Source organism: Triturus cristatus, chromosome 4_2 (assembly GCF_964204655.1).
Source record: "Triturus cristatus chromosome 4_2, aTriCri1.1, whole genome shotgun sequence".
Classification (NCBI taxonomy): domain Eukaryota; kingdom Metazoa; phylum Chordata; class Amphibia; order Caudata; family Salamandridae; genus Triturus; species Triturus cristatus.
This window is the reverse complement of record NC_140586.1, coordinates 466,188,387-466,205,603: the sequence shown is the minus strand read 5'-3', so window position 1 is coordinate 466,205,603 and position 17,217 is coordinate 466,188,387. Positions and strand designations below refer to the sequence as shown.

The 17,217-nt window shown below is 41.6% G+C and overlaps 1 protein-coding gene across 1 annotated transcript in view; it reads right to left on the bottom strand.

The window, feature by feature from the left end:
- Nucleotides 1-17,013, bottom strand: part of ADGRL4 (adhesion G protein-coupled receptor L4) — a 560,895-nt gene extending 543,882 nt beyond the window's left edge. Inside the window, exons 1-2 of the mRNA XM_085601960.1 lie at nt 16,669-17,013; nt 14,140-14,274 (exon numbers count right to left, since the gene is read on the bottom strand). Of these exons, the coding sequence (XP_085458086.1) occupies nt 14,140-14,274; nt 16,669-16,690 (157 nt within the window). The 5' untranslated portion in view covers nt 16,691-17,013. The remainder of the gene's footprint in view (nt 1-14,139; nt 14,275-16,668) is intronic.
- Between the last annotated feature and the right edge of the window lie 204 nt (nt 17,014-17,217).

The window sequence follows — 17,217 nt, the reverse complement described above, 5'->3', positions numbered from 1 at the left end:
GTAACCATTGTTATGCATTAATCATTAACCTACGACCATTGCGCTCTTCAATTAGTTAAATTCATCTTCCCGTTCCTGTTATTCTGCTAATTTGTTTACTTCTATTTTTCTTTGTGCATAGAGTGAGCTACTGACTTGAACACCATTTATAAGCATTGAGTATCATCTCTTTGTGTTTGCTTCAGGAAACAAGATTTTAGAAATTGAAATCTGGCGGAGAGTCCTTTCCAGCGCATGCTGCTAACTAAAAAAAGCACAGTTTGCTCATGCTCTTACGTTAACTGCAAATCATTCTGCCTTTATGTACCAGCTCAAATCATGTTAATCTGGTCCGTTATACAACATGTTCCTGTTGTATAGGTTCTAGGAATGCGCAGTCTACTTTTGAAAGCATTGAGTTCTGAAAAACACATCGCTTGACATGACATGATAAGACGGGATCTTATTACATTACACAGATACATATGAAAGTTAGACAAACCTTTCCAGCAGAATCTTAATATGTCTGCAGATGATACAATTTAAGATGCCTTGTAGGATGCCATACCTCTTTAAAAAAATCAATGCAGTTAGCAAAGTTATTCCTTCTAAAAGTAGTAAAGACCAAACATCTAAATGGTGTCAAAAACAGTTAAGTAGCCAAAAGGTGCTAACTGTACTATTTGGAGCTATGAAGCAGAAACCGGTAATACAAGCTATTCAACTTTTTAGATGAACAATCAAATCGTGTTAGGTCAAAAAATAGCATTGAAATATGCATTGATATATTTTTACACTAAAACATAACTAATCCACAGGGTTTCCCCCTGAATCATTCCCTTTCCCTTGGCACATATGCTCCACCTTGCAACTTCTTTATATGACCTGCATTGAGAGGGAGCTGCCCTTGGTTCCTGTGAAGGATTGCAGTCACACGATGACACTGCCAAAACACTTGGAAAGCATTTGCTCCTAGGCTATATAAGCGTACCAAGGAAAATGAAGTGTCAGCAAGGTTTGCTCATCTCGTCCTATTGTTAGCCAAGTGTGCAGTCATCTTGAAATAATGGGCAAACTTGCCTCTATTAGCGACTACATGATAAAGCTCTTTGGTCTGCTGGACTGAGGCAGGAAGCATACACTTTGAAGAGAGGTTGTGAGAGGCCTCTGGAAACACTCAATCTCCATGGAGTGGGATGCTATGTTACTGCACCCCAAAGCTCATTCAAAGATAATTCTCTACCACCTGACTCCTCCTATGTTCCAATAGTTTGATGGGAAGACATCGCCAACATTTTCAGGCAGCCCTCACTGCACTTGTCAATACTTGCTATATCAGGGGTCCCATTCTGCCACTGTCTGGCCTGCAACATCTCTCCTCCATGAAAACCGCATGTCACCTTTTATGCAGCACAACCCTAATTTCTATCTCTCCCGATGGCCTGATAGTGGCACTTGTCATAAAGACACCTTGCTTGAAACACAGCATAATCCCATATTCCTCCTTTATCTAACGGATCGGATGGTTCTACCTGCTGGCAACCTCAGTATATTGAAATGCTGAATGTAATTACCTCATTAGCATGTATTTGTACACACTGTTAACAAATTATTGTTCTTTCAAAATGGAAATAAAAAGACTAAAAAATAATTATTGACTCCAATGGACATAGAAAATTCAACATCATGTATGAATCTTTTATCCGCAATAACTCACTTCAGCATTGAAAAGCTTTGAATGGTTCACCAATGAAGGGTGTAGTTTTAGTGCCATAAAGACTGCAATTGGCATGCCATTTTGGGAAAGATCATTGCTACCAATGTGTAGCCAACTGCCTTACCTTTGACTGTGTCACAAGCAAAATCATAGAAATTAACGTAACCAGAGAAGATCAGTGATATATGATACACTAAGATCAACTTGATCTATTCTGTGGCTGTAAGTAAAGATCCCTACTTTCGATAAGGATAAAGAGTGCAATAGGAACATCTGAGAAAACCTGCTCAAATCAAAAAATTAAATCCTCCACAGAGCAATGTAATCTTTGATAGCACTGGACATAATAGGAATCTTAGGAAAACAACTCACAGTAGGCATAGTCATTTTTCCAAAGAGTATGAAATATATCAAAAATGTCTTCAGAAGAATGAACCTCCCAAGAGAATAGTATTTTGTCCAAAGCTTTGTGGAATTTCCCCCACCCCATTGCTGGTAAACATTTTACTGTGCAACCAAAAGTAATGGAACGGTACCACCTGCCATTGCAATTTGCTATAAATGCGGCAATAAAATATATTTACATAGAGTAAACTTCTGACAAAGACCAATACCATCAATCTGAAAGACACGGGTTCCTCTATTGTGGCAAGTGCTAATGATGGTTAGTGATTTATTTAGAGTATGGTGGACACAGTGTTTTGTTAAAATATGGTGGATGTCTAGTACGGCATATTTAGAGTTCTGTTGACTACAATTGTAATAGGGCAGAAGGACATCTGTAACTTTTTTAATGGAGTATCCTCTCTGTCATCTTATTTGAGTTACAATAAATGCTTTGTGAAATGAACATGCAAACAGATAGACATCTCGCTTGGAAAGCCCTCCGTACAACTCTGATCCAGAGGGCTTTCTGAGCAAAATGTGCTCCCGGAGTCCGAACGAGCGAGTATGATGCAGCCGTATGCTAACAGACTCGGTTCGCTCAGACTGCCATTGAACACTATGGGAGCCTGTGTACAGGCGTGAACACAGGGTCCAATAGCAAAAAGGGGTGGATGGGGAATAGCGTACACCCTGTGGTGGGCACCATACACAGTGCATGCCTAGATCGGGGGACCCATGGGCTTACCCCCGTGACAGATTTGGAGGGCCCGAGGTGAAGGGGGGCCTGCTACAGCCCCCCGAAGTATGAGTCCGATAGCCATTTTGTCTCGCTGACACCGAGGCGAAATGGCTGTATGAATCGTGTTTCATACTCACTCAGTCCGAAATCGGCTACGAACGATTTGTTAGGACAGATTCAAGTCTCAGAAACGATTTGGACTACGCGTACACGATCTTCGCATTGTACGTCGTCGTTCGGACCTGTGCACAATTCGTTCGGAAACAAGGGCTACAAATCGGATCCGGGAAAGCCAAATCCAATTTAGAGGCCTTCCAAACGACATCGGAATCGGGCTAATAGTAAATATCCTCTTCAACACAGCAACAGGCCCTGACTAATACTCATAAAGCATTGGTTCACCTGAAAAAAATTATGATTGTGACATTACACAGTTGAACAATGCACCAAGTGTGCCAACAATTCCCATGAAGAAGAATATATCTCATAGTCCCTTCTGTAATACTTTTATGTACTGTGTGGTCAAAAAAATACCCGTGGGCATATCTTGCACTAGGTTTTCACACAGGTCATGGTGTGCAATGTAATCCTCTGTTGTTTTTTTAGCTAGTAAACGTAGGATAACAGCAGTCTGTGCTGGGATTTTGTCTGTGTTATAAATGTCACAGGATCTACTCCAATTAAAATCATAATGTGGCTTACCTTAATTTCTTGGTTTATTACACCACTCAATATATTACTCAGTAACTCTTCAAGCTCGGGCAGTTGGCAAAACACATATTCACCTATGTTTTCATTTCTGAGAGAGCTATTGCTCTGTAGGTTTTGGAATCCTCCCATTTTGGACTATGGAGGATTTTTCTAAATGCATGCTTCTGGTTTCATATTTTTAAAGTAGTGCAAGCCATAGCTGTTTATGCTATCTTAAGTATCTCTACAATGTAATTCTCTATGAATGCTAATATTAGGGAATTACGTTACAATATGAATTTTCCCAGTACATCCAAAGAATGGTCCTCTGTTTCTGACATGCAATAAAGGAAGCCTGATGTATGTCCAACGTTTGTATTAACACAAATTGTAGGCTGACAGTAAGCTCATAATTCACTTTAAATAACTTGGAGGTACAGGAGTAATGGGATGCCTTTGGACGTATAACTTGAGCACATGTGTAATCATTTAGTGGATTAACATGGTAATCATTTCCTTTTTCTAGAATATGTGTCATTCTAGCCATTTTTAGTTCTCATGGGCAATTATTATTTTAATGAAAAATTCATTCAAGCAATGTATTACAGGGATATCCACTCATAGATATTAGGTCATGATAAGACTTTCGATAGAAGAAGATAGATTTTATTTGTCTTTTGATGGACCCTGCCTCTTAACCTCCAAAGCCAGCAGGTCTCTGTTTCATATCTCATGCTGGTTAATATTAATATTAATCTTTAATACGCTCACATTCATAATCTCACAGAACAACATGAATTTTGTATAATCTAGTCTATGCTAGTCTTTGGTGACATTTCAATGTATATACAGGTCATAATTCAGTCTTTTGTGAATTGCATATTATGGTCAATTTACTTTTGATATGCATATGTTTTATGATGTAATTTGTGAGCAAAAAATGGCATTCTCAATGAAGATGTGCTTACAATAAACATTCAGTCCTCAGCCATTTGTACACTTGCTCAAATTAGGCATGCACTCTCAGGATCCTTTGGTCAGGAGCAGAAAACGCCCATGTTCTGCATAAATATTTATCCTAAGATATTGCCCTTTATGGATTTTTACAGCCATGCCAATGAAATACAAATCCAGGAATTCAGTATGTAGTTTTGAACTACTATTAACAGTTTTTCTTTAGTATTGGCAAATTTCCTAAAATTAACGTCACCCTTTTGGAAACAAACACAATATTAAAAGTCCATATATGCAAAAAATGTATTAGCCATATATGTTGTAGATGGCCCAAAAATACATATTCTAATAACAGGTTTTAGATGTAACAATTTTCTTTTGGCAAGACAAATGTGACTACTAAAGTGGTCATATCTTCTAAAAGGGCAACAAACAAAAGCTAGATGTTTTACTGCATATGATCAAAGAGCAGCTGCACGGTAAAAAAGCAAATGACAGTGGAATCTAGAAAATAGGTATATAATATTATTCAAAAAATGAAATCTTTTGCAAAATCACAATGTAAAGCCTATGATTAATTAAAATGACGACCACAAAACTATCTCTCACATTACAAAGAAAAAACAAATATGGAAGAGACAATACATAGATGCATTATCCAAAATGAATGCATGTAGAACTAGCACCAGCAAATGTAAAATTCATATGGACACGACCTAGACATACTGACATACCATTAAGGTGCATTACTTTGAGAATCAACAGCTTTTGAAGTATGCTACACCAAGAAATGACAAAATGTCTTTCCTGTGTCAAATATACATTGCAGCATGACTTTTTTGAGTAACCTCAACTCTGAAGTTTGCTCTATTTTTTCAACTAGGTCTCTATGATTGCATTCCTATTAAATCATCATGTACCATACTCAACTGCAAGACATGATGATGAAGAGCATATAAGAACTACAATAAGTTACTACAATTAAAAAACAAATCATAAAATCATACACAACATTTCTTTACTGTTCCCAGACGAACAAATAGCATTATATCTAAGAGAGGTAAACAATAATGGAATAATATACCTGTTATAATATTCATAAAGCATAATGAAAAAAAGCACCATATATTTTGATTCAAAATAAATTAAAAGTTAGGAATCCACAAGCTGAGGACAGCTTTTCGCCTTCTGTCTTCACCCTAATAAAGTAGTCAAATTAAACTCTGAAACCAACAGTCATTATTTGGTACATCCCACACAATTTGCAATCAAAATGAGAACAGTACATAATATAAAGCGTTCTTCATTACATAAAATGCTAGCATCATACCATCTTAAATTCAGTTACAGTTTCAAAACATCCTTCTGCGTACATGCATCCACCAATCATCGCATATTAACACATCCACATTATTCCATCAATCAATCTGATGTACAACTATACCTGCATACCATTATATCTGCACAGAAACACCTATGTATAACCTCAACCCCTCCAATCAGACATACACACAGTCCTGATACTCAAACATATAATTCTACATAATCAACATAAAATCCTGCAACACTACCAAGCTATACCCCCAAGCAAATTTATTTCAGCTAACACACCTACCCTTATATTTCCAAGCACACAAAATAGTGCACAATCACAGCTGCCATGAAAGGATACCCAACACAACATCATATGCCTGTCTCAATCTGCCTTTAAAGTAGGTCATAGTACCAAATCCGCTCTACTCGGGGTCACTGAACTCCTTAGGCAAGAACTAAACTCTGGCAGTACAGCCGACCTCATCCTACTGGACTTAAGTGTGGCGTTCGATACAGTTTTACATTTCATCCTGTTGGGCAGATAGGAGGCGTCAGGTATTATTGGCCTGGCTTTGAAGTGGCTGTTTTCCTTCTTGAAAGATCGTACTTTTCAGGTCTCATCAGTGAACATTACATCTAAGACCCTAACACTGGTCTCTGTCGTTCCTCAGGGATCCATCCTGAGCCCCCTGCTCCTCAACATTTATGTTCATCCTTTGGTGAATGTGATTAAGAAGTCTGATCTCACTCTTTTTTCTTATGCTGATGATTTCCAGATATTTTTTTTACTATCTGATGCTCAAAATTAAGATCCCTCACTACTGTCACCCTTTGGATGAACAGAAATGCCTTAAAGCTCAAGGGCAACAAATCTGAAACCATGGTTTTGGGAAATAACCCTGAACTCTGGGAATCAATCAATGGTCTGTTTTATTGGGGCCACTACCCACTCTATGAGAATGTACTGTATCTGGGCGCTGACAAAGCTTTCTTTTTCAGCTGCCCAGATATGCTTTTTTCTCTCCTCTGATCCACAAACTACATTGGCTTAAGGTTGATAAGCGTAGTAAATTCAAGACCTTATGCTACATGTTCCAAGCCAGACACGGCCTGGCCCCTTAATACATACAAGGATTGGTGTCACCCTACTCGCCCACCCGATGGCTGAGATCAACCGACCTCTAATTGTTTACTACGCCCAGGTTTTGATTGACCCGCAAGAAGGGTCACTCCTTTTCCTACCTAGGCCCGAAACTTTGGAACTCTCTTCCTGTAGCTCTCAGTAATTGGCACTCTCTACTTTCTTTTTGTAAGAACCTGAAGACTCTGCTCTTCAGTTGTCATGACGGATCTGCAGGTCACTTGGTTAGCTGTTTGTGTTATCTGTGGCCTTTTTTCTGCATCTCTGCTTGCTGCCTGTTCTAGCTCCGGGAAACCCTTCTGGGTAGCTGCACGCTTTATAAGTCATTTTAATATTAGTAATGATAATAATAATAATAATAATAATAATATGCCAAAGCATTAATCTTCAAAGAGCCACACAGCCAGCATTTACAAGTGCCAAACAGTGTAAGTGGAATATGATAGTCCCAGAGACATAAGATCTACATTTAGATACTTATAAGTAAAATACAGGACTGATTGAAACACATTGCATTGTTGTCATATATCCAAACATAGTACATCATACACAATCTGCCAGTATACACCTGCACCACTACCTTTATGTACTAATTTGACAGACAATAATGAGCCCACAACTACCCTTTTACAATGCTCAGGTGACACTTCACAATATTTAACACACCATTTAGCAACTTTCACATACAAATTTTTAGACCTGGCATCCTTGACGTGGCTTTACCCTAACCTTTTGCCTTCAGACCTCCTATTTTGCTGACTTTATTTTTGCTGGCTTTAGGACTCTGCGTACTTTACAGCATCCCTCCAGGAGCTCCTCCCCACTTCAAAGGCATACCTGAGTATAAATACTGGACCTTAGCTACCAACACTATAGATCATTCCTGGACCTGTGGATAATCTGTGAGAAAAAAGGACTGCTGTGCTGCTACAAGGACTGCCACTCTGCTGGACTGCTGCTCTGAAGGAACTGCTGCCCTTCTGCACTCATCTGCTTCCCTCAAGCCTGTGTGAGAATAACCGGACATGCATCTTCTGAATCCAGTACGAAAAGTGACTCCATTGGCTAGTAGGGTGGCCTATTGATTTGAATCCTCATCGACATTACAGGCTCCCATTAACCTTGTATCTGCACCTGGACTCTGTCATCTACAAGTCTACCCTACCAAATAGTGCCACCCCAGTTATAGAACCTTGGAAGTGAGCTAGCGAGACTTGGCCAGCCTCTGTGGTACCAGTGGAACCAACACATCTCCTCTGCTACACAGCTCAACCCCAATCAGAACTGACGCATAAGTGCTAATGAATGGTTTGGACCAGTCGCAAAGACCAACTTTGCCTCCGCAGCCCACGCCACCTTCAGAACTACCACTGTGCAACCTATTCTCATCACAGGCCAGCACATACCTCGCCTATGCCGGACTCCGCAATTGCAGCATCGCAGCTCTTTCGATCTGACGCATTGCCCCAACTGTATGTGGCATCCTCGATGCTGGACTTTGCATCACAAGCCCTGTCAATGGGATCCTTGATGATCATGCAGGCCCTCACATCGCAGCCGTGCCTCATCTCAGAACTGACACATCGCTTCAGCAGTGTGCTGGATCTTTGACATGGGCCCTCGCTATTGTCCGCAAATCAGGATTTACATTAATTTGTTCAGAGGGCCTAACTGGTTTCCTGATGCTGGCCCACGCACCATTGGGGTCAACCTAAACTTGTGACTTTGTCCCGGACTGACACAGACAGATATACACAATTGGCGCTTAGAGAATTTTGGCACTATAGTAACCCAAATCTTTTAAAGTGAATATCTCTGGTTCTACTAATTGAATTTTGGTTGTGTTGGTCTTGTTTTATTTATTTAAGAAAGTTCTATTTTCCTAACTTGGGGGGTCATTAGGATTGCGGAAGGACCGCCACCGCCAGCCGTTCGGTGGCGGGCCTTCCGCCATCAGATCGTGATATTCCCCCGCCACATTACAATGGCAGGGGGATCCAGACTGCGACTGTAGCGGACGCAAAGACCGTCCGCCATGGAACCGCCATAGGCAATTATTCTGATTGCCAGGAGGAGAGATCTGCATCCATAATATGGTGGGGATGCCTAGCAGGCACCGTCCACCAAATTAGGATGCTGTCTTTAGCCAGCCTTTCCGTGGCGGGTAAACGGCCATTGAAAGGCTGGCGGGGATTGGTTTAGGGGGCCCGTTGCGGGGCCCCCTTGTGTCTGGGGGTGGTCTTTGTGCACTCATTTCACTGAATCAGGTGGCAGGCACCGTGTGGTGCCTGCCACATAGTGCAGTGAAATGCACAACATGCCTTTTGAACATCGCAGCAGCACCCGCCGCAATGTTAAAGTGCAAAATGCGACCACCATGGTGGCGGTAGCAACCTAATTGCGTGTGCGGGACCGCAGCTTGTATTGCGGTTGGTCCCAGTCACCACCATAATGGCAGACGGACTCCAGTCTGTCTGACAATGTAATCGGCCCCTTAGTGTGGGATACTTTTTGTGTGTTGTTTTCACTTTATTACTGTTTGAAGTGTTGCACAAATACTTGAACATAACCTCTATGCTAAGCCCAACTGCTCTGTCAAGCTACCAGAGGGTTGAGCACAGGTTAATTGAGAGTTGGCCTGTGCCTCACCCTGAAAAAGACTGTGCTTGCTGCATGACCAGGGCTCATATCTCAGTCATGAGCAACCCAATGTCCCACACTTACAAAACCATCAAGCATTATGTTTAAGTATTTGCATGTTCTTTAATACGTAGTTTGTTATTTCATCTACCCAAAATGCTATGTACAAGTGTGTATCACAGCTGTCCCAATTACCTGGATTGTAGTACTGCTAAAAATGAAAAGACCCTGGTTTAGCCCCAAAATATCTGTTACATTGCAATTCATTTAAATTTCACGTAAAATCACTGGCAATGTTATTCAGTAAGTCTGTCTTGACAATTGCTTTAAATTAGCATTCTTCTCTAGGAAAGGTTCAAGAAATGCTTCTTGCACATAATTTTGCCTGCACGTTCAATGCATTTGTCGATTAATAGCCAAGTTACCAGTACAAGGGTGACTTGTGAGTACTTGTATTGCGGTATCTTTACAAATAGTAAAATAAATACAAAGGTGTTAATTCACAAAGACATTTGTGAGTATGTGAAGTAGTACTCCAATACTACTAATTAAATACTACTACTTCACATTAGTTCAAATAGAAAGGGCTGTGTCCAGTTTGCAAGTTTACTACTAGTGAGTTGGACATTTCAGATTCCATTCACAAAGACATTTGTGCATCTGTGATGTAATGAACATATAGTCCTACTTCATGCACTCATAAATGCGGCCCCAAAATAAGTCATCCTGGCTAAAGGGGTAGCTGATTGAAGTACTGTTAGAAATGGGGTTTCTAGTTGGCTAGGGTATACACCTAAGCCAAGCAGAACCCTCCACTCTAGTCAGGGTAAGGGAGTCACACACCTAGGATAATCCCTGCTCACCCCCTTGGTATCTTCGCAGAGCAGTCAGGCTTATCTAAGAGGCAATGTGCAAAGACACACACACCAGTGACATACTAGGCACACCACAAAAAGGTGATATAAAAATATCCTTTGTATTATTCATAAAACACATTAGACCACAATCACATAAATTACTGTGCCACTAGGCACCTGTCAGGATGGTACATAGATCACAAATCACTTTGCCATAGGGCAATTGTCATAACACATGTAGTGCACTGAAGCAATGCTTATTGGGTGCACATCATAAACCATCATGTCAACATTAGGCACACAACCATCACTGTACACAAGAATGCAACTTCCTGAGGAACATACATCATAACATCAGGGCATGAGCTGTAGCAGCTGGGTAAGGTATGACTTGTAAGAGTTACCAGCATATCCTCGTTACCAGGGGCTACAATAGGTAAAGCGGCACCTGCGCTCCTTCTACAGGGAACATGGTGATCCTGCCCTTGTCCTGTAGTCCACTGGACCATCTGCCCCTCTACTACAGGGAATGCTGTAAATGTCCTCGTACCCCCCAATGCCCCTACCAAGAACAAGGGCTTCTAAGGTATGTGTCACTGTGGCAGCTGCCCGCAACCATGCGGTGCAACTGCTGACACCGATGTCTCATGTTTACTGCGAGAAAAAAACTAAGCTTAAGGCCACTCGGGCCCAATGTAGAGGCAATCCCTCCCAAGTATCGGCCAACTGCTATCGACTTTGCCGGGCCGCTGGTGGCAGGGACGAGATCCAGTATAGACAGTGCTGGCCTCAGCGGGTCTCAGAGCGGATTGGCCTCAGTGGCACCACTGTGTAGGTCCAGGGTTGCGAGAGAGCATCCTCGATGCTTTTGGTGCTAGGCGAAGTGTTCTGCTTGGCGGGCTGAGGCTTCCCTCCTTACACACTGCAGGCTCCAGCTGGCTGCTGGGCACTGCCTGGTATTCCTGCGGTGCTCAGTCATTTGACAAGTGGCCGCACTGAGGATTTGCTCGCTCGTTTGTCAGACAATCTCCCCATGCACCTCACTGCAGTTGCCAGCAGGGAGAGAGAAGAGAGTGCTTCTTCCCCTCAGCTCTCCCTTTCCGTCCCTCCAGGACCATTCAGAGAGAGCAGTGTTGCATGCACTACTGGGATGCAAAAAAAAGCGCTTCTCACACGCTTTTCCCGAAAACGAAGGGAAAAATAACTGCGCTCACCACGCGTTTCCTGGGGCCAACAAAAGCGCTTCCCACAATGCTTGGGTTGCAGGGGCCAGGGGCACTGCGGCACTCCACACATGCTGCAGGATAAACTGGGTGAGGAGCACAGTGCTCACCACATGCTGTTTCAAATCCCACAGGGCAGGCTGCAAAGCCCTGGGAGAACACTGGGGGCACTGCACAGGAAGCAGGCTCAGGTCAGCACACAGGGTCCTTGCAGGCAACAAGGCAGTGCCTTCAGCAGGCAAGCACAACAAGGCAAATTCCAGATGGCGGTTCCCTGACAGCACAACAATCCTCTGGGGCAGTATTTAGAACGAGCAGCATCTGGTGACAAGTCCAAGCAGTGTCTCCATTCATGTTGTCCCAGCCCCTGTACTTATAATCAGAAAGTCTGGGGGGCACTTCAAGCACTGTATATAAGTGCACAACATACCCATTCACATCCGAGGCCCTGGCTCTAGACACACCACAGGGAGACGGAGACAGCATTGTAGAAGACAGGCAGAGCCTATTCAGGTGCAGGTGCACCTCCTCCCACCACTCTAAATGCAGACCAACTAATCCAGGTGCAAGGGAAACTCCTCCTACTACTTACTCTAAATGCAGCCAAGGTCTATTCAGCCTAGCACTGAGTCACCCAGGAAAGGCAGGACACACCTCAACCCCCCTTGTGACTGTCTAAAGTGAATGCACATTCCCTGTCTCCTGCTAGTCAAAACCAGGCAGTGAATACACATCCAGGTAGGGCACAAAGACATAAGCACAAAAAAGTGTCAACTTCTAAAAGTGGCATTGCTAAAATAGAAATGACAAATCTGCTTTCACCAATAAGCAGGATTTATCACTACTATTACAAACATACCAAAGATGGCCAAGCTACCCCTCTCATATCAGAAATTACCACTAAAGCACATATCAGGAAATCCCTAATGCAAACCTATGAAAAGGCAGCCTCTCAGTAGTGAGAAACCAAATAGGCTGTGTGTCATTACCAGGACATGCCACACAGTTATGGCACATGTTCTACCTTTTACCTACAAAGCACCCTGCCGATAGGGCTAGCTAGGGCCTACTTTAGAGATGACTTATATCTAGTAAAAGGGGAGCTTCAGACGTGGCACCACTTTACATGCCACATCACTGCAGCAGTAAACTGCACATGCAGGCCCTGCGGCGGCAGAGGCCTGAGACAGGTTTTAAAGGCTAATTTGGTGGTTGGCGCAAGCAACGCTGCAAGCCCACCCGTTTGTAAACAAACTTGATATCTAGTTGCCTTGCTTGTCAAGAGTTTAACAATAAACAAGCCAATGTCCTTAATTCATAAGCCTGTGTGATTTATTTAACTTTTCTTTGACTTATTCAGACAAATGTTTAATGCTTTTTAGTCATGTCATCATGAAGGGCAACACATGATTTTTCAACATATTTACCAACAAAATAAAAGATACATAGAAAACAATTATATATACAAAAATGACACATACAAATTTATTGACTTGTAAATTTATAAGACACGTATGACCAGTCCCTTACTGGAATCTGAAACACTAAGCTGGAGATTTTACTTTTTTCAAAAACAATTCTATTTTTTCCTGCCAGTGTATGTAGCTCTGGGAACTTAAGCTAAAAGTGATGTCGATTGCAGAGTCGTGTTAATGCAAACTCTCTCCCAAAACACACAGTGGGTGCCTTATCCCAGGAGCTGGGTATATGGGATACCACTCTACAAGGGACTTACAGGTAAATTAAATATGCCAAACAAGTGTAGACCAATCTTACCATGTTTACAAAGGAAAGCAAATGCACTTTAGCACTGATCAGCAGTGGCAAAGTGCCCAGAGTCATAAAACCAACAAAAACAGGTCAGACAAAATACAGAAGGAAGACAAAAGGTTCTGAGATGACCCTGCAAAAAGGGCCAAGTCCAACAAGTACGAATTCTGACAAAGATGTAGTTGTTGAATTGTGCATTACAAGTGATCGAGGCCAAAGGTTGAGACTGTGTTTTACCAAATGCCTTTGGTCAGCGATCTGTAACCATCTTTGAAGATACTTAGAAGAATAATTAGCATCCTTCTCAACAAAAGACCAGTAAACCTCTAGGTGATCACGTTAGCTGTTGCTATGAAAGCCCATGTTAATCACAACGTCATCAGCAGAGCTGCCATTTTGTTAACCTAACAGTTTGTTAGTAGGAATGCAGACATGGTGATTACTACATTTCCTAATCAGTGAACTGTGTCACAGACTGTGTAAATAATCATCTCTCTTTGTCCCTTTCCCCTGCCAGGAGATTTGAAGATGTCCGAAGAAATTGAACATTTAGAAAATCAGTTATGCTTTACATCAAATCAGTGACACCCCACGTTAGAGACTTTTTGTGAAAAACGACTTCTTCTACGTTGGCATCAACATAACGCTTCTATTCTATAAATGTGAACTTCCTTCCTGTATCTTTTTTCTAAATCGAAGTACTATGGGAGTAAAGTATATTTATTTACCTTCACATGAACTAATCCCGTTTCCGGTATACCCTGCGTTGCAATGACAAGACGAGCCGCGACACTGCGCATACGTATGGCACGTAGGACATGTCGTATCCGTTTTGATGTGGTCCAGCAGAGTGGACATGCACACTGAAAGAAACATGACAAATAATTCAGATTAAAAAAAAAAAATTGAGAGTTAAATTTGTGAAAAATAATACTTTTAAAGCGTATACCATGCACAAACTGCCACAGTTATTTGAAAATGAAAAAAAAGTATTTTGCATAATGTGCAAACTAATTGACACATGCATGCTTGAGTACAGTTGCAGAACTGCACACTGCAAATGTAAAAGCAAGGATTAAGTTGCAGATTGCATAATAGGTTTGGCTATCATTTGGTAACCCCTAATTAGAACATATTTAAAATATGCAGTCTCTGTTTTACTAAGGTTTCACGTTTTTTACACTTATGTTCCAGTTTGTAAAACTGACGCTACTGATAGAATAATTTTTTTTAAAGTTAAGTAGTTTATAACATATTTCGTAAAATGTTTATTCGATAGCACAAACAATCCCTTTTCCAAACACCCTGTCCCTTCCCCCTCAGCTTAACATAGGTGATCTGGACCGCGTGAGAAGGAAAAGGTCACATTGCATGCGTCATTTCCCACTAATGCCCTAAACAACTGAGAGGAGCGTGTAAGCAGACACACAGATCTGAACCTTTATGTGAAAAGAGGTGAATGCCTTAGGAACTCCCGCAGGCTTTGTACACAATATGCTTCATAACAGACAGATCATGTGTCCCTACCAGGCTACAATGCTAATATATAAGAAATGGTATTTTGAAGGAATGTATAATCTAATGAGCTGCATTATCTAATGAGGCCAAGGATGTTTCAAAGATGTGAAAAACACTCTCAAATTTTGCACAAGTCTTTTGCAGTCCATCATGGTAGATGGAGTTAAATTTACTAACAATATAGTTGTTTTGCAGTTTGGTGAATTAATATTTCAAATATTTTAGCACACTCTCACCTGTCTAGTCAGCATCGGTAACCTTCTGACAAGTTTCATGGTTTTGCAGCAAATATGTGTGTTTCTTCCAATCATATTGCTTCTATTTTACTTGGCCACTGAAAGTGTTGAAATGCGAGTAGAACTACATGATTGGCCTCCATCTGCCAGGACAGATTTGGGAAGACAGGGCAACATTTTGGGAGTGTGACCCAAACCTGTTCAAAGGTCCATGGTGTGGTCTGAAGGTAAGTTGTCAGTCCTGGAGCCAGGCTACTGAGTACTAGCCCTAGCTTCCATATTTAAACTATATATTTGTACCTGAGACAATTGCTATCCTTTTGTGTATCAGAGACAACCTCACAGAAAAGTGTAGCCATAGCTTGAGCTGCACGTGCTGCTGCTGCCTGCCTTTCAGAGGTGAGGCTTTGAGATTACTGCACTCACAATAATGTAGCTGTTCTCACTTCTGCATTAGGAATTGGCTCTAAACACATGCATAGAAATGAGAAAACTGCTTGTGTGCGTGCAACATGACGGAAGAGTGCACCGAGCCTTCTTGAATGTCCATCACTGTGGACAGTGGTGACACTGCGCTCATCACCCGAGAGTGCCCTGAAATGGGTGAGAGTCACAACACTGCGACCCCACAACCCGCACATGAAGTATTTCGTCCTCTTACGAAGAAAAATGGGCAGTACACATATACCCACATAGTCATTGTGGCAGGGTTACACAAAAATGATACCCACACGATTACTAGCAGTACTAAGCCCTTGACGTGGGCCCTTGACGTGGGCAGACAAAGGTGGGGATAGTTTTGAGATTGCACCCTCCTTCCTCAGAATATTCTCGAATCCCCCCTAGCAAAAGATCATAATGCAAGTGTGTACGTGAAGCATCTGTTGCATTCACATGTATGTACATGCTGGGACTGTCTGCCGTTTCTAAACCTGTACGAAATTCAATAATCTATGAAGCTTTGATCACTCAGAAACAGATATATCATATCTACATATAACGTATATATCAAGCACTATATAAAATACATTTATTTGGAAAACAAACACTTATTTATAGAATGCAGTTTTGCGAATTGTGACCTCTGCCCACATTCTTTCACAATTGCTGTGTTGCTCTGCTGCGCCTTAAGATGTCGAAGAACGGGGACGGTAAATACAAGTTGCTCGTTCTGAATAACACGGCGGAAACATGTTAGAGGAAAGCAGATATTGTGAAATGCACACTTTTCATATTTGATTTTATTTGAGGCAGCTGACTAATGAGATGAAGGATATATAATCTTACTAGAGAGGAAACATGTGTTGTTATCTACTGCAATTACATGCAATGCAAACACAGTCATCTGTTTAGTCACAAACGCTTTGTTCACACAACAGTTTGCAGCAGTTTTAATATAAAGGCATCCTCCATTCTAATTTCACTAACTGTTACACACATTCCACACATGCATTATTCATAATATGGTCTTTAAACTGATGAAAAAAATACACGATAACTTACCTAAGAGTATTAAAAGTTTCATTGGAAGTTGTTCATCTAGTGCCTGTCCCCGCGCTGCTGATGTCCGAGCTCGAGCCGCGCTTCTCTTCTCAGTGACGCACTAGAGTGCGTTTCCTTTGGAGATTTTCCTGTCTCTGTGTGAGCCCATGGCTTCCATTTCCTACCCTTTCATCAAATCGAACAAAACGTCTGGCTGCAAAACGGTATGTTCTCGGTGTGTTGCACAATAAAATCTACACTTGACGTTTGTCTCCTTTAATGTGGAACAACGTAAGTTTGCTCACAGTTTAGCCATCGCATATTCTCCAGACACACACCGATAACTTTGAGACTCTGGCTGTGAATGAAAACTTGTTTTCAGGACTAACTGCACAGGATACCATCAATCATGACAGTTTCCTGGTCACTCCTTGTCCCTGTTTTTCCTGACATAGTGTGCTGTGACTTACTCACAGTCGACTATTGTGTCTGTATATAAAAAAAACTTTCAGAGACGCTATCAACATCTACGCAAATTAAAATATGCACAATACACGTCTCGCGTATAAT